Below are 26,340 nucleotides of genomic sequence, written 5' to 3'. Positions count from 1 at the left end.
CTATGGGACATGTCACACCTAGGTCCCCCCTACCCTAAAATAAGTCTTTCTTTGTTCCTCTTGACACCAATCACCGGTTCCATTTATTTTCTCTTTTTCAACATGAAACTTCTTGAAAAGTGATATACAAATGTTGCCATTTTCTCCCTGTGTTGGCTTGGGATCATTGGCTTCTGTCCCTGTCTCTCGGCTGAAACTATCCTGTCTAGAGCTAAAATTGAGTTCTTGGTCTCCAAATCCAATGACTTTTGCTACATTCTCTTTGACATTTCTGCTACTTGACCAGAAATCACACTCTCGGGGGAACCTTGAGCTGAATTGAATCCAAGAGATTGGGTCAAACCCTTTTATTTTGTAGACAACATCTTTCTCCTGGGAAAGATTCAACTTCAAACATGGGAAGAGAGTTATCATGAATTTCTCTCCCCCAACTCACATCTTCTTCATTGGACCATAATCTATGCTTCTTTTGGAGCTCTTCATCATTCTATTTTGCCTCCTCTGGATACTCTCTAGTTCATCAAAGTTCTCCCTAAAAGATGGTACCCAGGACTCTATAGTCAGACCAAGGGAAATTAGAACAGAGCCATTGCTTTTCTTGTCCTACTCACTGCCTGTCTTCATGGAATCCCAGAGCATCCTTCAGACCATATCAATCATGCATTCTACAGATGAATTGCCATCCGGTTGAGCTTTCATTAGCATGCACTTATGGAGTTGATTTTTTTTAATCCAAGGGTAAAATTTGATATTTATCGCCAATAAATTTAATTTCATTTGGTTTGGCCCAAAATTCTTGCTCATGGAGATGTTGTTGAATCCTGACGATGTTAGCTATCCCTGCAGGTTTTGTGTCTTACTCCAAATATATCAAGCATTGAAGATATCCCAGTATCTAAATCATCTTTCTAAATGGCACACAGAACAAGGCAAGCCTAGTTTCCTGGAGCACTCCATCTTCTTTTCAAGTTGTCATTGAAATTTTAATGACATTTCTTTAGTGGGTCTATGATTCCATCAATGTGGTACTCCCTACCTCCCTCCCTGATGAAGATCAGATTAGTCCACCTATGCCTTCTCATCCAATTTGACTTTTATACATAATTTCCCATGAATTCCACACAAGGACCTATCCACCAGGCCAGGGACTTTTCTTGCATCTCTTGACATTTTGTGAACACTATCCATTCCTCACATTTGAGTTAGTCTAATTAGCAAGATCTGAGTTCAATTTCTACTTAAGACACATACTAGTTGTATGATTCTGGACAAGTCACTTATTTGCCTCAGTTTCCTCATCTGCAAAAAGGCATAATAATATCACCTACATTCCAAAGTTGTTTCACGGGGATCTAATATGATGATGTTTGTGAAGCAATTTGCAAACCTTAGTGCTACCTAAATGCTAGTGATGATTATTTTAGGCTTACCTCCTTTTTTGCTCATACAATTTTGATTAACTTTTATGTTACTTCATAATGGCACGTTACTGGATAATATACTGTAGCCTACTCACTCCCAACATAGACTTCTCCACTGCCATTTGGTTAACCTGGAGCTTTAATTCTTCAGTGATGGGGATAGTCCATGCTTTCCAGTCCAATGGTATCACCAAAAAAAAATTAGAATAAAAAGGTGGACCTTCATTTCAGGGGAAAACTTGAGGTTCTTAAAAGCACTGTATCATTTCCCAAACACAACTGAACCTGCTCTTCCCTGATCAACTTCATTATTTAGTATAGTCTAGCCACAATGTCTGGCCAACAGATATATTCCAATTGACCAAGTCTATGGATTGTCCATACATATCATAGCCTGGGAAATAATTATTCTTTATTTATTTGATTTTTGCATAGAAGATAATTTGGTAGGAATATTTTGAATGATTATGAGTCTTCTTTAAGAGGCTTTGCAATGTTTCAGAGCTTGATACAGTTCATGTGACATTTTTCAAAATTAGAAATATCTTAAGGCCATCACCATCTCTAGAAATTTTCCTATTTCCTGGAAATTTGTCATGACAGTGGCAAATGTCTTTGGCAACTCACTTCTCTTTGTTTTCTGTCTCACTTGACATTTTAGAACCAAGTTATCTGCTATTGCATATTCCAAGGATTCTTGGATAACTTTAGTCTATTCATGGGAGATGTTTTCTTGGAAGAGAGCCTTTAAACATTTATTTTACTCTACCAAATCAAATGTTTTCTTAGTTAAAAAATAATAAGTATAGAGGTATCTCTGTCCCTTTTAGTCAATTACACAACTACAAAATGTGATCCATTTTTGATGAACAAATTCAACACTCTTCTCCTTAATCTCTCACTCATCATATCAGTGATTATGTCCAGCCAAGACTCAGTTTTGTGTCACCCCAGGAGTCATCATCTTCACACTTACAAAATGCTGCTAAATAAAGGTAGAGTAAATCAGGTAGCCATTCTGCCTGGATCCAATACAAATTTATGATACATAATCTCAATTAGACCCTCACTGGTGCTAGGCAATTCTTCTATATCCCCCACATCACCTCACTCTCCCACTTTCCACAGCAGCCCTTCCACAACTTTCCCATCCCTCCTCAAACCCCTCACAGCTCTCCTTCAACCCTCTCAGCTGAGACCCTTGATCATATTTTATAGGAAAATTGAGGCCATTCACTATGAGCTTCCTCTTATCTCCTCTTCCTCATGTCCCATTACCCAGTTGCCTTTTGTCACTTTCTTCTCCTTTACCCCTGTCTCAGATAATGAGACAGCCTTACTCCTGACTAAAGCTAACCCCTTGCCTTGTTCAAATGATCCCCTTCCATCTCATCTCCTTCAACAAATTATCTCTTCTGTCAGCTCCACTCTACCACTTGTTTTCAACTTTTCCCCTTGTGTTTTCTCCTTTCCTACTCCCTACAAATATGCTCACACTTCCCCATCCTGAAAAGATCTTCCTTCCATCCCTCCTATCATCCTATTTCTCCTTTGCCTTTCATACCTAAACTCTTAGAAAAGGATGTCTACAAGTGTCTTCAAGTGCTATCCTCTTGCTCTCTTGTTAACCCCTTACAATCTGACTTCTGACCACAGTATTCAATTGAACTGCCCTCCCCAAAGTTACTACTTATCTCTTAGTTGCTAAATACAATGGCCTTTCTCCGTTCTCACTCTCCTTGGCCCCTCTCAGTATTTGACTGATTGATCACTGTCTCCTCATTAAAACTCTCCTCTTTAAGTTTTTAGGAAGCTCACCCCCATTTCTCTCTGCTGTACCCTGTAACTGTAGGTATCCCTCCAAATTCTCTTCTCCCTCTAGATGGCTTCAACTTTACTAAAAGATATCATCACTTTGTAGTGTCCGGCCTAGCTCCCTGGAGGATCTTGGGACAAGCCTTGGTCTTAGTGGGGGAGTGCAGGAGGCAAGAGAGCCACCAGGATGGTCAAAGATGGAATGTCTCATGTCCAATCCTCTCGGTCCTTATATACCTTAGTACAATTACATCATTCCAGCACACTGATTATGTGTGAACTAGAGAACTATGACATCACCATGCTCAGTACTAAGTATATATGGGAACTAGAGAACCATCATCCCCTCAATTCCACTGAGTTAACGCCTTGTTGTTAGTATCCTTGTTTCAAGTAGACTTCTCCAGAGTTCTGGCCTTTACATCAGTTCCCATGGATTTAGCTACTATCTTTATGCTAATGATTATTGCAGCTATGTTATCTTTCTGCTGAGTTCTTCCAGTTGCATTTCCAGTTGCCTTTCTGACATCTCGAACTGGATGTTCAGGGGATATCTTAAATTCACTGTGATCTCATTGCCTTTCTCTCTAAGCCCTTCCCTCTTTTCCTCTTATCAGAGAGGACAGCACCATCCTCCGAATCCTGCAGCCTAGAAACCTAGAAGTCCTGGCTTCCCCACTCTATCTCACCGCTATATCCAAGCTCTTACCAAGGCTTGTCAGTTTTCCCTTTGCAACATCTTCTTTCCCTTCTCTCTAGGCCAGGTAGTCTCACCTTTTGCTCCAATTACTGCAACAACCTGCTGGTGGATGTCTACCTCAAACTCTCCCCACTCTAATCCATTCTCTATTTGGCTACTAGAGTGATTTCCCTAAAATCTACGTCTGATCTTGTCCTTCCCCACCCCCAACATACTCAATAAACTCCAATGGCTTCTAATTGCCTCCAGGTGCAAATACAAGAAGCCATTTGGCATTCAAAACCTTTCATAACTTAACCCCCTCCTACCTTTCTTACCCCCTATTCCCTGACATGTACTTGAGCCAGTAAAACTTGCCTTTTTGTGGTTCCATAAACAAGAACTTTCATCTCTCAGCTCTGGGCATTTGTTCTGGCTGTCTCTCATGTCTAGAACACTCACTCTGCTTCACTCTGACTATTGACTTTTCTGACTTTCTTTAAGTCCCAACTAAAATTCCACTCTCTATAGAAATTCCCCTTAATTCTAGGACCTCCCCTATGAATTATTCCCTATTTATCCTGTATTCTAGTTTGCTTTGCATGTATTTATTTGTCTAATTGTTTTCTATATTAGATTGGGAACTCCTTGAAGACTAGAACTCTATGTTTTTAGTGTTTGTATCCCCTATACACAGTGCCTGATACATAGTAGATGCTTAATAAGTATTGATAAAATGAATGAATAATTAAGGACTCCTTCAATATGCGTAGAGGTTTTATTTTAATATTTTGTAGAAATGGTGAGCTAAATGTCTAGTTATTGAAGTTTTCCCTATTATCTTTTTTCAAATAGGAATCATTTTTTTTCCCTATTAGTCTTATGCCAGAGAAACTGAGGCAAAATAGAGATTGGTTTTTAATCTTTTAATGTGGAGAGTTTGAGTTAGCCAACCGGATGGGGATGGGATTCATGAACAAATCATTCTAGCCCAGAGGAACTGAGGCAGGGAACTTATATAAGGTTTTAGCTAACTAGAATTTGCAAACAGAATACATAACTTGAGTATATCTTATAGGGGAAACAAAGGCAGATAAGCAGGGCCAAGACACTAGGTGGGTGGACAAGAGATAATTCCAGGAAAGGATCATAACTGAATCCTGACAGAATAGGGGTTAAGATAAAAAGGTCTAGGGAGGTGAGGGGCAATACTCACTCAAAGGGAGGGGGAATTATCCTAGCAAGCAACGAGATAATGCACCTCGAGTTTGCACAATGGTATGTAAAGTGACCAGAGCTTTAAGCTTTATCCTGACTCAATTCTCTCTGTACTAATGGCAAGGAAGGAGGAGTGGCCATAAATATTCAGAGCATAATAGAGCATTTCTGATTTTTCTGCAAGCACTTGGTATCTTCCAGGTTTTTAGATATCTTGAGAATCAGTCCCTTGATACCCTAATAACTGGTGCTCTTTCCAGCCTCCTGTCCCTGTATGCAGTAACTCTTCCTCTAGTTGTTAGCTTATTGTAATTCTGCATCCTAATTCAGTTTTTTGCAAACTGTGTCATCATTGATATAAGGATTTCTATATTATAGTTTATCCTCACAGATATTTTCTGCTTTGTTTTCACTTATGTGTTATCTTCCTTTTAGTTTTATCCTGGCACATTTTCAATTAGGATCTGGCTTGTTTGAATCTTTCCTCAAGTTTACTTTAAACTTATTTCCATTTTTCAATATTTTATGACAGTATACCTGATAACCTTGTACTGTTTTCATACCTACAATTTTATAAATGGATATATATTTAAAAATTGGTACTGCCCTTAGCTGGCATATCACTCTGAATATAAGAATATTAAGAATTTTCTAGCAAATATTGTTTTAAAGGTCTTTTGGTTTTGTTATTGTTATTGTTGTATCTATTGATTCACATCAACCAATTAAAATTTTTTAAGAATCTGTGCCCATATCTGTTCTTTTATCCATTTTCCTTCATTTTTTGGCAATAAGATGTTTAAATAAATCAGGCTAAATGTGTTTAATTTCCATGCCATAGATTATTCACATTTGTATTCTTATTTCTAATTTTTATCTTTGCTCTAACAAATTAGTAGTTCAGCTATACTCATATAGTTTTGCAAAATAATAACTTTGGTAGCTAGCTATTTCCTCTATTTTAAAATATACTGAATTATACTTTAGGTGATATCACCTCAGTATTTTCCATGTCCTTCAACTGATAACACTCTTCTTGAAGAAAATATTCATACTTTATAAGTAGGGGCTCCTATGTCTATAGTCTAGGGTATTTTGCCTTTTCCTTTCTTAATTCTGAGTCACATATTCAAAAAACTATCTCTATCCTCCCTTATACCTACCTATGTGTATATTAAAATATATGTTTATTTAATTTGGAGAGTCTTATTGAGTTCTTTGTAAAATTTCTCTGCTTCCTTATCCTCTACAACAGATGTTGACTTGTAATATGTAATTATCTTCATGGTGGTCTTTTTATGAATTCTCACCATGAGTGCTGCAATATGAGATGAACAAGTATCCCATAGAATGTTATTTGAACACATGATATAACCAATTCACCCAGCTCCTTTGTTTGTCTCTACAAGGAGACCCTCAGAGCTTTCCTTATTAGTTACAAAGTCCTTTTGTCTTTTGGTTTCATTTAGAGTAAGAATTTCCATGCTAATATGATATGTATTCATTGATCACTCCAGTGACCAAAGCCATTTAGAACAGTTCAATTTAGATGGGTTAACACTCTCTGGTCCTTTTTCTCTGTCACAATGACAACAGAAGCTTAAGGAAGTTATGCAAGATCAAGGAGAATTTTGGATCTTAATTTGTTTTCTTGGGTTGCTTTAATCCAAGAATGCAGTCAGGCAACTGGGGCTGAATTGCTCCTAGATAGACTGGCCCTTGAGAATGGATATTATCTGTCAATCTGACCATACTTAAAGCCTTTTCAGCCCTGGTAGAACCTAAAATCTTATTTATTCCACTTAGATAAAAAAAAAGGAAAGAAGGAGAGAGACAGAGGAAAAGACACAGAGATAGGGAAAAAGAGAAGAAAAGAAGGAAGGAAGAAATAGACAAAGGAATGAAGAAAAGAAAGAAGAGAAAAAAAGAAAAGAAATAGGTTGGCCTGAAATGGTTTGACTTTGTATTTACTATCTCCTTTTCTAGGCAATCACTAGTATTCTCTTCATAATTTGTTCCAGAATTTACATAAAACCCCATCAATCTTATTGGCCTATTGTTTGAGATACCTTTGCTCTTCTCTTTTTCTGAATGTTAGCATGTTTGCCATGCTCAAGGCCCAGTGGTCCATTCTTTCCATCTTGATTATCTTTTGAAGGTCTTTCCGACTGATTCATCAGCCGCACCTTCCAATTCTTTCAGTTCTTTAGGATGTAGTTTGTTTGGGATGCTAATTTGAACTCTTCAAAAAAAGCCAGCTGTTTTCCTGCTCTCTCTCTAGTTTTCTTGTGTTTGAACTCCATATGGGCTATGTTTTCTGTTTTCCTCTTTTCTATTGCAAATATCATTCTATCTGGGAAGGAAAGCCAAAGTAATATAAAGTTAAGGAACTGTGTCATACACCACCTATGTATGTATGTATGTATATATATATATATATTCACCCAAGTAGTGACCCTAGTTCCTCCCCATCCCTGCTGGGGTGTTTGCCTCATCACAATGTTTATTGGTGGAATCTTGTTTATCCCTTCTTTAAGCCTTTAGAAATTTGAAATCTCTGGAACTAGGGCACATGTCAAATCATTCTCAGCCTCCTTCTACTTTTAAAAACATTACGTATTCTAAGATATAGAAATTCCTTCCCCGACTCTTGCCAGTTCTTACCATTTTCACCTCCTGCAGTCAGTTATAGAATTGGACTCCGAACCAGGAAGACTTAGACTCATCTTCTGACTCTGACACATTCTGGCTGTGGGAATATGGGCAAATCACTTAAGTGTTCTGGGTATTTCTCTACGTTGGAAAGAAAAGTGCCAGCCTGCATTGCCAGAGGGGGTTTCATCATCTGGGAGTTCCCTGTCACAGAACCAGGGCCTTTCTCTTTTTTTAAATGATCATAGCCAGTTCTACCTCTGAGAACTTGCTGCCTTCTGCCATTATTTGCCCAAGTAGTGTAGCTAGAGAGGAGTTTGTGTTGCCCACAGTGTGGATGTTCACCCTTCTCTGAGGGTCCTTCTAGACTTAGAGATTGTCCAAGTGTCCTAGGAAAAGGAACGAGACTCAGTCGTCACCAGCTGTGACTCCCTCTTCACAAACCTCCCTTTCAGCATTTTCCTCCATTGTTTCAGAAGGAGCCGCCTCCTAAAGTTCCCCCAGTGATTCACCATCTGTCAAAAACAAGACACTCTATCACCTTCAGAATGAGCATTAGCAGGTGCCTAACACCTAGTGGCTAACACCTACCATCAGGTAAAAAAAAAAAAAAAAGAGAGATTTCTCTCCAAGAAGTCTCTTTCCCCAGGGGTGGACACCTTCTTCTTCTGAAGAATGGCTATCATTTTGTTGTTAGGAAATAAGCTGAAATGCAAATGTTCGTGCTGGTATAAAAAAAAAAAAAAGCATAATGACATCTCAGGGGGACTAGCCTCATCAACACATCTCACTGGAGCCTTTGGATTTTTCTTCCCATTGCTGCAGATCCTTACAACAGGTTTCCGAAGCTCCAGCGCTGTCCAGAGGGACCAGTTTCAACTCTTTCCCTTCTGTATCAAGTATCCCCAAAAGGTCGGTAACTTCTCAGTTCTGCTCGATGCCCCAAATGAGTCATATCTCGATTTGCCTGAGAATCAATAATTTTCTCTGAGACTAGAAAGGCAGCAGTTTGAGGAGATAGAAGGGTACGGGAAAGATTCTGAAATGTGGATCTATGAGATCAAATCCCAGATCTGTCATTGTTCAACTTTGGATAAGCCTCCCTGGGCCTCAGTTTCCTCATCTGTAAAGTGAGAAGATTGACCACAATGACCTCCAAGGTCCATTTCAGCTCTAAATTTATGGTCATGTGACAGCATCCGTTGTAATGGTCTTAAAATAGGGAATGCTAAGCCCACCAAGAAATCCACTCAGGTGAGATGTGGGACTTTGCAGCAGGGGACAAGATGTGACAACAGAGTCCATCTCGACTCCAAGTCCACAAAAGCTCTTCTGTCCCCAATATAATCTCTGGAAATCAAGTTAAGGCCCTGGCCAGATGAAGAGGACTGTCCATTGTTGAATTTGTGGGATTGATCGAGATGTCAGAACTGGATAATCCAAGAGCGTAATTTAGAACTCAATTTCATTTGCTTGTCTACAATGGTTAGATTAACTGGATTATTGTCAATGACCGCCCTTCCCCCACTTCTATGTTAATGCTAAATAGGTAAAAAGTAAACATTTAGGACCTACATTCTATAATAGCATATATTGCCAAATGACGTTCTTGTAACTTTTTGGTCATTTCTTTAAGTCATTTTTTCAGGTGTGTCTGATTCCTCAGGACCCCACTTGGAGTTTTCTTGGCAGAAAAAGTGGAGTAGTTTGTCATTTTCTTCTCCAACTCATTTTACAGATGAGGAAACCGAGACAAACAGGATTAAGTGACTTTTTCAGAGTCACATGAATAGTGTCTTGAGTTTACATTTGAACTCAGGAAAATGAGTCTTTTTGACTCCAGACTTGGCACCATCTACTACACTATCTAGCTGCCCTGAAACATTTGTAAGGAAGGACAGAGCCATGTGAAAATTCCAAGTCCTGTCAATTAGCCAATCAATAAGCGTTTTTAAAACACTGACTTAGAAAATTAGGAACTGTGCTGAGAAGCAGAGCTATAAAGAAAGTCAAAATCACACCACCTGCCCTCAAGGAGTGTACAAGGAGAAATGCAAGTTAATAAACATTTTTCAAATGCATACTACGTGCCAGGCCCAGGCTCTGTGCTAAGTTCTGGGAACATGGAAAGAGACAAAAAATAGTGCTTGCCCTAACAAAGCATACTTTGTAATAGGTATGTATTAAAAAGTATGAAATAGAGAGAGTATATTGGATGATTATCTCAGAGGGAAGGTGGAAGTAATGGTAGATGGGGGGAGAATGTTAGATACCTCCTGAAGAAGGTAGAATCTGTGCTGAAACTCCAAGGAAAGCCAGGGTGCTAAGAGGTAGAGGAGAGGAAAGAAAACATTTTGGCATGGGAGATCTCAACAGCAACCTCAGAGAAACACTGAAAAAAACTCTGCTTTGAGCATCCAAACTTTTCAATAAAGTCAATTATTATAAATAAATATTAATATAATATTGTAGTGTTATATTACACATTATATTATGCATAATACATTAATATAATAATATCTTTAAAATAAAAATAATATAAATATATTATAAACAATATAAATCAATATTTTAAAATAAATAAATTAATTGAAGGGTTGAAATTAGAGCATTGAAATTCCTCATTTGGAGGAACAGGAGAATAAACCAAGTGACTTTTTCCAAATACTGGAACCAACTTAAAACTATAATTAACCACTTCTCTAAGAATATTTCCTTCCCTGCATCTTAAAGAAAATATATTCCCTTCAAAGCCCCCTAGATGGTGTATTAAGGATATGTGAAATCCTTCCAATGACTGGTCAGAGTGGAAAGAGTGATAGGTTTGGAATCCTTCTCCAACACTCCGGTTCTGCTATGACTTTAGTCAAGTCATTGAATTTGAGCCTCAGTTTCCCTATTTTGAAAAATGAGAGATTTAGAACAGATTACTTCTGTAGTCCTTCTTGGTTCTAAATCTATCTATGACTTAGAAGAGCAGCTAGGTAGTACTGTAGTGAACAGAACACTGGATTTGGAGTCAGGAAGACTCATCTCCCTTAGTTTAAATCTGACCCCAGACATTTAATAGTGTGTGACCCTAAAAAGTCACTTAACTCTGCCTCAGTTTCCTCATCTGTAAAATGAGCTGGAGAAGGACATGGCAAACCACCTTAGTATCTCTTCCAGGAAACCCGCAAATGGTCATGAAGAGTCAAGCATGACTGAAAAGTGATTGAACAATAAGACTTAGAAGATGATCTTTGAAAACTGTCAGAGTCATGTATACATATATTGTATTTAATTTATACTTTAACAAATTTAACATGTATTGGTCAACCTTCCATCTGGGGGTAAGGGTGGGGGGAAGGAGAGGAAAAGTTGGAACAAATGGTTTTGCAATTGTCAATGGTGGAAAATTGCTTATGCATACAATTTTTGTAAAAATTAATTTAATTAATTAATTTTAAAATTTTGTCAGAGTGATCATAGAGTCACCTGACCACTCAGAAATCTGTGTGACCTCTCCTTAGGTCCATCCTGGAATTCTAAGTAGTGATTATCAGAGCTTGGACTCCAAAGATCTAAATCTCCCAGAACTCAAGGTGGTTCCATGGCCGCTGAGGCATCAGAGTAAATTCTTAGTAGACATGCACTTGAATATTGGAAGATCCTCTGATTTCATCAGCATGGAGAATTCAATGCTGTGTCATGAAGATCCTGAGTCAATCACTCAGGACAAGTCATTCAATCTCATTTGCCTCTGTTTCCCCATCTGTAAAAATGAGTTTGAGAAGAAAATGGCAAACCTCTTTAGTGTCTCTGAAGTCAGAAATCCCTTTGTAGGCTCTCGTTTCAATCTTCTATGATTTTATAAACTACTCCTGGGGTGTTGCTCGAGACCCATAAGGCTGAATTTGTTTAGACTCGCACAGCCAGTAAGTGTCCGAGGTGGGATTTGAACCTGGATGTTCCTGACATCAAGACCAGAATTTTACCCTTGTGGTTTTAGGGAAGCCTATTACACAGAACAGGGAGCACTCATCAAAAATTAGTCTATTCTGGTGACTTGGGCTCATTTTCACTGAACCCTGCTTATTATCCTGTCGTTGGCCAAAGAGTTTTAGAGTGTGTAAGTATATTTGCCCTTATGCTGAATGCCGTATTTTTTAAGTTTTACCATTTATTTGTTAATAGTTTTTCTACATTCTTTGTTTCGCCATTATTTCTTTCAGCTTCTTACTTCTAGTACCCTTACTCTCTCTTAGTCCCAGTTTTTAAATTTGTTTAGATCTCTTATTGGCTGGAGACGCAGAAAGCCAAGTTTGTTAGAATTGTACTTAAAACAAGAGTAACTAGGCTCTGAGGGAGGGCCTGTGAGTTCTGCTATTTGTAAGATTTGGTCTCGGACTTTTTCCGAGGTTCCCTGGCCTCTGAGCTCAAACCGAGCTTCCCCATTGAGCATCAAAGAGTTAATGCTTCCAGATTCCCCTCCAGCAGAATGGGATGTGACCATTTAATGGTGACCATCCTTCTGTGTATTACAGCATTTCAGAATGGCTGGAATTCTGGCAAAAAGATCCAGTGGAGATCCTCCTTGATCTGGGGTTTGGGGCCGAGGAGCCAGACATCTGCACTAAGATTCCAGCTCGCTTCCTCGGGGGCAGCTCCGCGGCAAAAGGCATCAACATCCGGGTGTTCCTGGAGGCTCACAAACAGCGGATGGATCTTGAGACCCCCGACTTGTATGGTGAGTCACAATTTGGAGGCAGAAGGATGCTGAGGGCCGCGGTGCAGGGTCTGTAAGGAGCCCAGAGATGCTCTTCTTCCTCCCTTCCACCCCCTCCATTTTAGGAAACACATTAAAGCATTTAATCCAACTTCAGACACGATGATGTGACATTCTCCTGTCACCTTCAGTCATCACAGTTCCATGCTCCACCTCACTCAAGTTTGGGCATTCCAATATTTCTGGAATATCTGGTTGGAAAGGAGTTGGGTTGCTCGGTGGTTAGAGTTCGGAAGATCTGAATTCAAATCCAGCTTCAGACACTCATTAGCTGTGGCCTCAGGACAAGTCATTCAATCTCATTTGCCTGTTTCTTCATCTGTAAAAATGAGCCTGAGAAGGAAATGGCAAACCACTTCCGCATCTCTGTGAAGAAAACCCACAATGGGATCATGACCAAGCAACAACAAAATAAATGGCAAGCTATTATTATAATACAGAAAGTCCCTTGCCATTTTTGAGACACCGAATTGAGAGATGGGGTTTCATGGGTAACCCTGCTATAGCTGGACTATGGAGGGTATGGAAGGAAGAGACCCGGAAAGCTGGGAGAGACCCAGATTGGAAGAGCTTAAAACCCAACAGAAGGTCTTCTATTTGATCCTAATGTTCATGGACAGCTTTTGGAAAAGGGAACTGACATGGACAGAGCTGGGCTTCAGGAAAATCCCTTCAGCATCTGAGTGAAAGATGGAAGAGAGTAGGGAGAAGGTTTAGGCCTTCATCTCATAGGGAGACCAATGAGAAGACTACTGCAATAATCCAAGTAAGAGGTGATAAAGAGAGGCAGCTAGATAGCCCTGAAGCAGGAGGAGGACCAGAGTTCAAATCCACCCTCAGACATTTAGTACTTCCTAGCTGTGTGACCCTGGGCAAGTCCCTTGACCCCAATTGCCTCAGGGGAAAAAAAGAGGTGATAAAGAGAGCTGAGTGGTGCAATGAATAGAGCCCTGGCCAAAGAAGAACTCAATTTGAATCCTAACTTAGACATTTACAAGTGGTGTGACTCTGGGAAAAGCATCAAAAAACCCCACCAAAAACCCTTCTATTTGCCTCAATTTGCTCATCTATAAAATGGAGACAACACTAACAAAACTTATCTCTCAGGGTTGTTATGAGGATCAAATGAAATATTTGTAAAGTACTTAGCAAAATGCTAACTGTTATTATAAATAAGTGAAAAGTAGTAAAAAGTATCTCAGGCCATATTTCAATTCAGGTCTTCTTGACTCCAGGTCCAGTGCTCTATCCACTGCACCATGAGCTGTGCCCTATCTATAATGCATGTTCCTAAAAGTTTAAGGTTTTCTGGACATCCTACCCGATTCATCAATCAGTGGGCACCCTAACACGCCAGGCGTGGTGCTACTTTGTGGGTGTATAACTCACCGAAAGAAGTAAAGTCTACTCTCAAAAACTTGCTATTCTAATGGGGGAGAGAGCAAGACAAAAAAATAAGCATGTGATTGCACACGGGACAAATAGTGAGCAAAAGGATGAAATACCGAGGGAGGGAGGGAAGCTTGAAAATGGTGCTTGAGCTGAGTCTGAAAGGGAAAAAGCCATTTTGTGAGGGCGGGGAGGCTATTTCAGCAATAGGGGACAGGCAAAGGCAAAGGAAGGGAGGCATGAGGTCTCTATGGGAGAATGGAGAAGACCAGTTTGGGAGGAAGTGAGGGAGAGGAAGTGATGTCCATGGAACTGGGAAGATGGGCTGGGACCAGGGATATCGAGCTTTAAAGACTCAGTGGAAGAGTTCCAGGTTTATTCCAGGGACAATAGGGAGCCACTGAACTTTATTGAATAGGGGAGCAGTGCAGTCAGAGCAATCAGAGCTTAAGAAAATCCCTTTGGCTGCTGTGTGAAGGATGGATGGGAGGCAGGGAGACCCATGAGGAGGCTGCGGCACCGACCTAAGAGAGAAGGAGGAGAGAATGTGAGCGGGGACTGAGAGCGGATCTCCAGTCCCCGGTGCCAGTCCCACAAGTGCTGGGAGAATTCTAAGCCTGGGTTTCCTAATCTCTGCTTCCTTGTCTCCTTCAGGGCGATTCCGACAACTGGAAGTGCTGGACCATGTGACCAATGCCTTCTCCTCTCTGCTGAATAATGTCAACAGCCTGCAGAGGGAAGGGAAGGAGCAAAGGCAGCCAGAGCTGTCCCAGGTGCCCGAGACCCAAGGGCGGCGGAGAAGGATTGGCCAACTCTTGAGGAAAGCCTCGAAGTGGACCGTGAAAGGGGGCCGCCTGCAGAGGCGAGCCGGGTCCCTGGGGGGGAAGGAAGACCTTCCTCCTGCTCCCACGGAGCCAAACAAATGTCCCTCTCTCCGGGACGGCAGGATGATCTTTGCTGACGGCAGCCACCCGAGTCCTTCCACAGAACAGCAGCCGCCTCTGGCCGGCGATAAGCCGGTGTCACATGAAGCTTCGCCATCTGTTCCGGGCAAGCCACGGCCTGCTCTCTGGGGGATGTCCCCGAAGCAGCCGCCCCTTCCCTGCGCTCCGGAAGGGTCACCCAGAGACAGAGGCGTCCAGGAGAAAGGCCTGCTGCTGTCCCACAGGCTCAGGCAGGTGGTACACATGGACAGGAAGCCGCCGGACTCCTTTGAAATGGAAGAGGTCAGTATGATCTGTCTTCTACGTGTTGGCTTGGTTGGGGTCCCTCCTCCCTGGGACTCCTCTCCCAGCACCTATCCACTCACTGAGCAAGGTCACCGTCTGCAGTGCTCCCTGCGGCACGAGTTAGGGTGCTGGGGACCTCAGTTTAGAACCAGAACAGACTTCAGTGACAGTCCAGGCTCTTCACTTTACAGAAAAGGAAACTGAGGTCCACGGTGGCCGAGGGACATCACTGGCTGACAGATGATCCTTGATCTGGCCCTGGAAGGGCCCTCAGTAATCATGGTAGAGATGAGGGAACAGGCCCAGGAGGAGAAATGACTAGCCCACAGCTTTCTGATGATCATCTTCAATTAGTCTTAATTCAATAAACATGTAATTAAGTGGACTTGCCATGTTCAATCATTGTGCCAAATGCCGGGTCGCTGAGACCAGCAGCCCCTGCCCACAGGAAGCTTTGTATCCCAGAAGTGTCTGCTTGAACTTCGGCTTGGTGGAAAGGAAAATGGCCTCCATGAGGAATAGCTCAGCCCTGAGAGGCTGTGTGGTGCAGTGGCTCCAGCTCTGTTTCAGGGTCGGGGAGAGCTGAGTTCCACTCCCCCCTCACGCACGCTGGGGGTCACTTAATTGCCTCAGTGCTTCGGGGATGCCAAGGAACATGAGAAGCAGCCTTTGGTCACCAGAGTAGCACGAGGGCCTGGCCCATGGTCATAGCTGCAGCAGAAAGGGAAACTGGGGGTCAGAGACCGGAGAGGTTCTTCATGAGCCAAGAGTCAGGGAGAGGCTCCCTCTTACTGTATGGTTTGATCCGGGGGCTGAAGGGTGAGAGGAATAGGCTAAGATAAGGAAAGACATTTCCCATAAGCAAAAAAAGTTTGAGCAAAGATGGGGAGGAGCGAGGAGCACCCTCAGAACAGGGGATTTTGGAGGGACACAGAAAAACTTCCAACCCAGCACTCTATGAGAACCCTACAGAAGTCAGAGGGGCTGCCTTGGGAGGGAGGGAGGTCCCTGAGATCTTTGAATGAAGCACATGTCAGGGGAGTTATTGAGGAGAATTTTATTCCAGTCTGTTTCAGAAGTGGGGATCTAAGATCTCTTCCAGCCCAGAGGACTCTGGGATATGGATCTCTAGTAAAGCTCACATGCAAGACCATGTCTAGTCCTTCTGATCGCTATCTGTTCATCAGTCCCAAATGGCTCTGGAGGGGAAAGTAAGGCAGGTGACCTTGCCCAGCCCTCCCTCATTTAAAACCAATTCCCTTGCATGTCATGGGGTCACCTCCCTGATATCAAGGACTTCTTCCAGAACAAGGACAAACAACAAAGTTTTATATTGTGTCACCCTTGCTACATTTCTCCTGATCATCACATGAGAAACTTTTGCATTCTGTTTTCAAGAAGGTCCCTCCATGTCTAATCTGTTAATTCTTGGGCAAAATATAAAATGCATTCCTGGCAGCTTAACTGGTGAAAATCTATTTCCCCATTGATAGAAGAGTAATAAGAGCCTTGGGAGTTAAACAGGGGCCATAGCAAGGTTAAAACATTTGTTTTGAAAGACAAACCTTAAAATCCAATTACCAAAAAATTGACCGAAGTCTATAGGCCCTTCTCTTTCTGCCTCTTACACCCTGAAGGGTAAACATCTTTTAGGTGACTGGTTGAAAGACTGGGGATCTTTTCACTGGAGAAGAGGGAAAGGGAAATCATTTGATCATAGCTAGGAGAAACTTTAGAGATCATCTGGCCCCATTCCCTTACTTTCCAGATATGGAAACTGAGGCTCAGAGAGTCAAATAGCTCACCAGGAAAAGCCAAATCAATAGTGCATTTATTCATATATTATATATTATATAAAATATAAATATATTATTTATTAGCACTATGCTAAACTCTGGGATTATAACCCCTGCCCTGAGGAGCTCACAATGGAATAGAGAAGACAAAATCCAGTGTACAAACAAAATATAGATGGAAGCCGAGGTCCCACATGTCAGTAGATGTTAGAACAAAAATTTAAAGCTTCAACCCCAGATTTTCACGGTACCAGATTGTTCATTATTTTCAAATATTTGAAGGATTGTTGAGTAGAAGGGGTGGGAAGAAAATAAGCATGTATTAAGCTTTTACTGTGTACAAGGCACTAGACTAAGTGCTTTACAGATATCTCATTCGATTGAGTGGAAGCAAGTTTAGATTTGCTCTATTTGGCCCAAAGATTAAAATTAGGAGACACAGGTAGAAGTGTCAAAGAGTCGTCATCATCATCAGAAAGATGAGACTAAAATGACCCTTATGCTATTGATCCATAATTTCCTGGTACACCGGTAATTTAATCTAATTGAATGGGGGGGGAAGCATGGAACGGTGGGAAAGAACGCTCCCTTTGGGTTTGAAAAACCTGTGTTCTAATTCTAACTTTCATGTTTACTCCTTGTGTGTCCTTGGCAAATTGTGTAAGTCCCTTAAGCCTCAGCTTGCTCTAGGGCAGGAATTGTGCTCCTAACTGCAGGCTTTATCGCATTATAAACACTAATAAATGTGTGTTGGCTTGAATTTTTCAGGAGTTATTCGATTTTTCTGAACCTCAGTTTCCATATCTATAAAATGAGGAGGCTGGGATAGTTAACTTCTACAAATTGGATTAGATGGATCTGAAGTCCTTTCTAACATAGAACTACAGGCCTATAATGGTACAATTTAATTATAACATGAGACAGGGGAGGTGCAGAGCTGGTCTTGGACTCAGAGAACCCTCTCTCTATGTGATACTAGGCAAGGAACCTAATTTCCCAAAGCCCCAGGAAACTGTTCAAGAATACAAGATGCTCAATGGTCTAGATTGCCAGGGATCTAGACTGTTAAACAGAACTTCTGTCAGCAGGAGTTCCCCATATAATTGAAATCATAGGCCTTGTCCAAAAAATGCAAAAAATAAAATTTGGGAACAGTCTCCGTTCTCATGAAGTTTACAGTCAATAAAATAGCTAAGACATAGTTGTGTATAAATAACTCAAATAAAAAATAAAATGTCATATGTTCCCCTCCCAGAAAGGTTATCACTTCATATCCCAGGAAGGAGACCCCATTTCCAGGAGCTCAAGTGGCCTTTGACCTTTCATATTTTCAGGTACTATTTATTGCCCTGAAACACAAGTGGAGCTGGTTGCTCTCCCCACTTCCCCAAGGGGCCAGCATTTCTAAGCAGGGAATAGTAAGTATCCCCATAAGATCACAGAAACAACTTGCAAGAGAAAACAATATGGATAGTTTTATGGCTTTAAAGTTTGCCAGATTCAATCCCAAGACAGGGAGGCAAAAATTATGAAGAAATAACTGATGGGATTGTTGCTTTTGGATATCTCAGGTACAGAGTTTTGAGGAAGAACCTGGAAATCTACAGGAGGCGACCTTGGGCACAGTGGGTAAGAATCAGGCCTTATGATCCATTTTGCTATTCCTGATGATCCCGTGATCAAATTCCCTATTCCTAGAGGAAGGTTGAAAACTCAACTTGGTACGTCGGGCAATTCTACATGCTTATGAGATGAGTGAATGTGCTTGTGAGTGTGTGTGGGGGGTGTAAGCAGTCCAAATGACCGAAGAGCATCCATGAAACCTGAAAGAGCGTGATAGAAGGAGACACGGCTGATGTAGCAAACGATGTGGGACCAGGAGATGTGCACTAGCCGAAATGTCTGGGTTTACTCGTGTGAAGGATTCACAGTGGCCATTGGCTTTGACAAATAGTGTTTTAGTTAGAAGAGGTTACAGACAAAATGGAGAAATATAATAGACACCAGAAAGGGAAAATATGAAATAGGGAGAGCAGAGAATGGGGTTTTATGGAAAGGGCAAGGTCTTTAGTGGGATCTGCCATGTACTAGAAAAAAGGAAACACCCCATGAGGTTGGGACGTGTTCTTAACTGGCAGGCTAAATCCTGAAAGGAACTTAGTACCCTAAAAGAGTGAGCTAACTAGAAGGAGAAATGGGATCAGGAGAGGAGAGACATCATAAGGCATGGGGAGGGAGGATTAGGAGAGACACCACATGCCACAGGGAAGAGACAAAGGTGTTGTGGCAGATTGACCCAGTGGAGAGCAGTGTGGAAGCCATGGGTCATAAGCTGATTTATATGGAAAATTTCGTTGATATAACTTGGATTTCTGATTGGATTAACTCCACAGAAGGCAGGAGCATAGAACTAAACTGATCTCTATCAGATCCTTCTTATTGCCTGCCCCAGGAAATAAGTTTTATTATTGCTTCAGTTTCTCTCTCTGCCATCACACCCGGCATTCAAGACTTCATCACAAAGAGAAAACTCTTGTTTTCTTTTTTTAAAGAAAATAGCAGCATCTTCAAATTATAGACAAGTAAACTTGCCACTCATTTCTGGGAATAATTGAGAACTAATGGTTAAAGGTTAACGATCACCTAGAAAGGAATGAAGTGATTGTGTAGATGAGGAAACATGGCTTCATCAACAAGCCACATGAGATTAAAAGTATGTCCATTTTCATAGGGTTACTAATGAATCCATGTTGTTTGTCTGGACTTTAGCAAAGCATTTCCTGAACATGACATCCTTGTGAAGAAGAGAGCAAACTTTGGAGAGGACTTTTGTAGACTGAGATGAATTTAGGAGGAATTGAACTCTTACTATTGACTTGGTTAAAGGACTATATGGCATTTACAATGAACCAGAGAAAGTAGTGAATATACTAGACAATAGAATCAGGATCCCAAAATCTTTTTGTTGTTATTGTTGGGTAGCCATTTTCAATTTCAACTCTTAGCGACCCCTTTGGGGGTTTTCTTAGCAAGGATCCCAAAATGGTCTGCCACTTCCTTCTCCAGATCGTTTTACAAATAAGGAAACTGAGGCAAATGGTTAAGTGATATTTCCAGGGTCACATGTGTCCCCCTTGACAGACTATGCTTAGAATTCCATTGGGGTAAAATTCAAATCCCACATTTGAATTCAAAAATCAATTTCATAGGTACAGAATGGGAAAAGGATGGATAGAAATAATTCATCTTTAAAGGAAAAAAAAAGAAAATCTGGAGGTTTTAGTGGGCTGCAAGCTGCATAAGAGCCTGCTGAGTGATATGGCAGCTAGAAAAGTCTATGTGTTTATGGTCTTTATTAGCAGAATCTTGGTCTGTAGTTGATGGTCAAAGGATATGAACAGGTAGTTTTCAGACATCCAAGTTTTGTTGATCACATTATAAATTATATAACCTACCCTCAATCACTAATAATTGGAGAAATTCACGTTAAAATAACATCACCTCATACCTATCAGATCGGCTAATATGACAGAAAAGAAAAAATGAGTGGGAAGATATGGAAAGAGTGGGATACGACTGCACTGTTGAGGCACAGTTCACAACTAATTTGACCATTCTTGAGAATGATTTGGAGGTACGTCCTAAAGACTGGAAAATTGTAGATATCTTGGACCCAGGCACATCACTACTAGGTCTATATCCTTAAGAGATTAAAGGAAGAAAGCTCTATTTATAGAAAATTATTTATAGCAGCTATTTTTGTAGTGACAGTGAAGTGAAAAGCAAGGGAATGCCCATCAATTGGGGAGTGGCTGAACAAGTTGTAGTTTATGATTGTGTTGGAACATGATTGCAGTACGATGAACATAATGGCTTGAGAAACATTTGGGAAGACTTGTATGAACTCAAGCAAAATAAAGTGAGCAGAAGCAAGAGGACAGTGCCATAATAACAGCATTATTGGATAATGAAAAAGTATGAATGACTTTGTTATTCTCAATCATACGATGATCTCTGATAATTCCGAAGAACTCATGATGAGAAGTGCTGTCCAGCACCAGAGAAATAACTGGTGGACTCTGATTGCAGATTGAAACTTATTTTAGTCTCTTTTTTCACTATCTTTTGCGTCCTTCATTTAAAAAAAAATTATTAAAAAAAAAAAGAGTTCAGGGGTCACCTCCCAAGGTAGTCTTAGGCTTCCATCAGTTGTTAGACTCTCTCCTCCAAACTTATTTTTAGAGACTATTTTTGGCCTATATTATTTATCTTTGTTATCTGTATACACGTTGTACGTACACCAGTAAATATGAACTCCTTGAGGAGAGGTCACTTTCTTCCCTCGTCTTTCAGGCACCTAGCAAGTGCCTAGCACATAGTAGACATGTAACATATGCTGCTGAGTAAATCTAATTGATGGCCTGGATTCAGCCAAGACTGGACTCTGCAAGCTATCACAGACTAAGGGATGCTTTGACATCTGACCTTTCCCAGCCTTGCTCTTTGGGATGGCCCTCAACTGTCACCTTGGCCCACCTTTGCCTAAGCTGTCCAGGACAAAACAGCTCTCCTTCTTCTGGCCCAGCATTTCCCCCCATTTGCTCTCTCATCTGAATGGCTTTTCTCAGGAGAGAGAAAAGGGGGCTGGGGGGTGCCAAAAGACTCCCACCGGCAATGAAACGGAAAGTCCCATTGGTGCCCGAAGGGACCGAGTCCTACAAATCGGGAAACGATGGCTCCCGTCCCACAGGCCCCGTCCCCGATCTCTGTTATCGGCCCTCAATTTGGGTCCGATTACTTCATTTTCTCCACTCCCCATGAAAAGCTATTCCCAAGCTGCCGTGTATCTTCTTTATATTTCTCCATAATGTCGTCTCTGGCTGTTTAACTGCGGCAAGCTTTATGACAAGGGGAGGCTGTTTCGGGGCTGGTGATTTTTTTTCCGTTCCTGGGAGGCAGGCAAAGACTTCATTTGCAGAGATGCCCTCCACCCCCAAATAGCCCTGAATGACTTACAAGGAAAACTGGGCAAGTTTTGTTCCCCAAGCTGTTTTACAAATATTACCCCCTTTTTAAAAAAAAATTAGGCAATTTTATCATTGTTATAAATAAGTAATTGTACTGGGGAGCAGGGATAATCCTTATTTAATTAAATTCATCTATACTCCCAGGTTGGCAGCAACAAGACATATGTGAGACTAATACCCACAGCCTGGCTTGCTGCGGTTGCAATTAAAAACCCGCTCTACAGTAGCAGCCGTAGTTTAGTGTTGCTTTTGGCATTTACAAATTCTTTTATTTTGTGACTTTTTTTTTCCACCGTACACATATGCTGGAACAGCTGTTGCTTATTTGTTGTTTATTCAAATCCGTGGGCTCTGGCAGCAAACTCCATTGTTCGGTAATGAAGCCTTCGTCTCTGTCCTGTATTAGGACCCAGTGGCTGGATGACAGGCAGAGGGCTGCCTCCCAGTAGGCAGCCACGGCCGCCATCACGCTCCATGCTGTTGATTTGGAGTCAAGAGCTAGCCATCAGGAAAGGGAAAGGCGAGGTGGGTGGGGTGCAGGGGGGTGGGGAGGCAGGAGAAGGTAAGACGGAGGGGAAGGTCATGCAGCGTCTCCCTGCTCTGTTTCCATCAGGGTTTGCTGGGATTCGGCCCTTTGGAAGCAGACCTTTCCCGCTCCTACCCTTCCTTGCAATTTTTCAATTTTCTCTCTGGTTCACAAGAGAGGGGCTGCCAGCCCTCCTCCTCATCAGCTCGGCGCCCGGGCAATAATTTGATCACCAGCCACTCCTACTGGGCCATCCCGAGCCCCCGCCCTGGCAGGGAGGCGCTGGGTTCCATTTCTCTCCATCTCAGCCCCGGCTATGAGTCCCTGGGCCCTCACGCCCTGGCCCACAAAGGCCACGAGGGCCCGGGCTGACCAGAGGCAAGAACGCCGGTCCCCAGAGCTTGCCTGCCAATTCAGAGACATTAGCCTTCTGGAAAACCTCTGTCTCGCCCAGGAGGCAATCAATCAGGGATGTAACCACCTCCATCTGGCACGTTATGACATGGAAACTCACTATTAGCACATTTGCGCTTCGTCTTGTCCCCACTCGTGGTGCCAGGGATCAAACGGCATCCTCCTCCTCCCTTCTCCGAGGCAGCTGGGAACACTCTAGCGTCCCAGCATGCCGAGTTAACACATTGGCTCCTGTGACTTATTAAGTAGCAATTCTTTTAATTATCACACCTTCCTTCCCTCTCCCCACCTACTCCACAGACAGCTTGGCACTGGGGGGATATTCTGTGGCAGGCAATCAAGATTTTTTTTAATTGACTGAATAGTTCTATTAGTGGGATGCCTGTTATTAGCCATTATCAGGTGATGGGAACAGTCACTCCATGAGTTGACATAACCCAAAATATTCCTTTGGATGATTTTGCTTCCAAGAGGACGTTATTAACCCCATCCGTCGACCTAAAAAGAAATAAGATACAAGAATAGACTGCTTCAAAATCCGAATGTAGGCAAGACTCATAGACAAACAAGAGGAAAAAGAGTTTAAAGGCCTAAATACAGAAAAGCCCGCCTTTCCTTGTTGATTAACTGAGGTCGTTTAAAATCCCTTATTAATTTGTTGTCCATCACATCGTTTGGTGACCAGGAAGCTCAGGAAGAAAGGAAATTGTTGTTTCTAGGATGTCCTGCTGCTTCTTCAAAATCTAGACGTCAAAGTCCTTTAACATTGGTAGGATCCATCAGTTTTCTTTGTAGTAACAGAGCCTTCAAAAACCCAGCTTTCCTTCCACATCGCCAGTCCAGAAATCAACAAGCATTTATTAAGCTCTTCCTGTGTGCTGGCGATTGTGTTAAGTGGTAGGAATACAAAAAGAAACTGATTTCATACCACCCTTCACACCCCTCAGGTAGCTTACACTTTGGTGGTAGAAGACAACACACATAAGAAAGTTGAAAAGCTGGCCTGGATCCTTTCCTGAAACTGGAGGTAAAAGGAGGAACTGACCGGTCCGAGTAAGGGGTAGATGTTGAATGGAAACTTTCTGAGAAGGGATCGTGTGGAAAATTGAAGCTTGTGACATTGTAGGACCCTAGACCTAAACCTCAAAGCCGCCTCAGAAGGAATCAGATCCAACAACCTCATTTTATAGATGAGAAAACTGAGGCCCAAGGGAGTTAAGGGACTTGCCCAATATCACAGAATTAATGCAAATTGAGCTTTGAACTCTGTTCCTCTGGTTCCAAAGCTCATGATCTTTCCACAGCACTTTGGAGCTTGGTTTCTAAGAAAAACTGACCTCCTATCACTGCCCATGCTTTAACAGGGTGAGATTCTCAAACTACGGCCCTCGGGTCAGATGTGCCTGTTGAGGATGTTTATGTGGCCCGCTGGGTTATATGCTGAAGGGTGGAGACAGAGTGTGAGCTTTTGTTTTTACTGTAGTCCGGCCCTCCAACAGTCTGAGGGACAGGGAACTGGCTCCCTCTTTTTTTTTTTAATTATTTTATTTAGAATTTTTTTCCCACAGTATATATGCATGAGTAATTTTTTTATAATATTATCCCTTGTATTCATTTTTCCAAATTATCCCCCCCTCCCTCTATTCCCTCCCCCCGATGACAGGCAATCCCATACATTTTACATGTGTTACAATATAGTCTAGGTACAATACATGAGTGTGAATATCATTTTCTTGTTGCACAATAAACATTAGAATCCGAAGGTACATGCAACCTGGGCAGACAGATATTAGTGCTAACAATTTACATTCGCTTCCCAGTGTTCCTTCTCTGGGTGTAGTTGTTTCTGTCCATCATTGATCAACTGGAAGTGAGTTGGATCTTCTTTATGTTGAAGATTTCCACTTCCATCAGAATACATCCTCATACAGTATTGTTGTTGAAGTGTACAGTGATCTTCTGGTTCTGCTCATTTCACTCAGCATCAGTTGATGTAAGTCTCTCCAGGCCTCTCTGTATTCTTCCTGCTGGTCATTTCTTACAGAGCAATAATATTCCATAACCTTCATATACCACAATTTACCCAACCGTTCTCCAACTGATGGACATCCATTCAACTTCCAGTTTCTAGCTACAACAAAAAGAGCTGAACTGGCTCCCTCTTTAAAAAGTCTGAGGTCCACTGGTTAGAACAAAGGGGAACAATCATAGAATTACAGAATATTGGAGCTGGTACACTGGCAGCCAGCCAGCCCAACCATACCGCCCCTCACCAAAGAATGTCCACTACAACACACTTACCAAGGGGTCACTAGGCTTTGTTTACAAACTTCTAGCCCAGATGAGGGCTACTCTCCCTCCCCAACAAGGTAGACTTTTTTACTTTTAAGAAGCTCTAATCATCAGACTTTCTTGACAAATAGTGTCTATATCACTTCTTTTCAACATCCACATTTTGCTCCTAGTTCTTCCACTCAGAGTCCCAAAGTACAGTCCAATCCCCTTCCCCAAGCAATCCTTGCAATATTGGGCATTAGCTTTCATTTCTCCCTGTATCTTTCCCTTCTCCAGGCTCTATAGCCTTCGTTTCTTGCACTAGTTTTCATATCATCAAGAAGCTCATCAGCTTCTCCCTGTCTTCCTTCAGTTGTCATATCCAGAATGTTATCTTGGAGGTGGTCTGGCCAAGGCAGAGGAGCAGTCACTATCTACATTTTGGAGGTTTTGGTCTTAAGGTGGCCCAAGACCGCCCTGGGCTCTTCTCAGGGAAAAGGCTTCTGGGTCTCCGCAATGCCTTCAGCCTCTCTTTGGACCGATGTTCAATCTCAGGCAGTCTGATAGACATGTAAAGTTCAAAAGGAGGCAATCCGTGGCCTCCGGGATTACATCTTGGTATCGACTAGGAGTTCTGGGGAAAGCTTTGCTTGTTACTTTGGGCCGATCTTCTGGTAGCTTTTGGGTTTAGGTTGGTTTCTTATATGCCAGATAGAAGCAGAGGATGCTGTGTACAATACGTGGATACAGGACTTGTGTAGGACAATACTTGAGTCGTGGGCAGGGCAGAAGTAGGTGTCCTTAGTCAAGGGCCTACAAACAGTGTGTCTGCCAGAAGCAGTGGACTTTCTCCGTCATTTCCCTGCTTCCCACCATCCCTCCCCTCATTTCATTCCTTTTCCCTCCTCCTGCGCTGACTGATCTGCAATATGGGCGCTGTGATTTCGGGCCAAGTGCTAATTAAAAGAAAAGCTTCATGTAATCACCGAATCCACTGGCCCAGACCCATAGCGATGGGACTGTGCCCAAGGAGGGAAGCCATGAAGAGGTCATTCATTGCCAGGAGACCCGGGCAGCAGGAACCAGATGTTGGAACCCTAAATCACTTGTTTCAGGCGAGCCATCCCCAGGC

The 26,340-nt window shown here is 42.0% G+C and overlaps 1 protein-coding gene across 3 annotated transcripts in view; it reads left to right on the top strand.

Moving 5' to 3' along the window:
- The window catches only part of ITPRID1 (ITPR interacting domain containing 1), a 121,231-nt gene that overhangs the window by 47,943 nt on the left and 46,948 nt on the right, over positions 1-26,340 (top strand). For all 3 annotated transcript variants that reach the window (XM_074284355.1, XM_074284356.1, XM_074284357.1), the window contains 4 exons: positions 8,611-8,697; positions 12,312-12,514; positions 14,597-15,168; positions 18,539-18,596. In XM_074284355.1, coding sequence (XP_074140456.1) covers positions 8,611-8,697; positions 12,312-12,514; positions 14,597-15,168; positions 18,539-18,596 — 920 coding nt within the window. The remainder of the gene's footprint in view (positions 1-8,610; positions 8,698-12,311; positions 12,515-14,596; positions 15,169-18,538; positions 18,597-26,340) is intronic.

The sequence above is a fragment of the Sminthopsis crassicaudata genome, chromosome 1, assembly GCF_048593235.1.
Source record: "Sminthopsis crassicaudata isolate SCR6 chromosome 1, ASM4859323v1, whole genome shotgun sequence".
Lineage (NCBI taxonomy): Eukaryota > Metazoa > Chordata > Mammalia > Dasyuromorphia > Dasyuridae > Sminthopsis > Sminthopsis crassicaudata.
The sequence above is the reverse complement of the archived record's forward strand: the minus strand, read 5'-3'. Positions and strand labels throughout refer to the sequence as shown.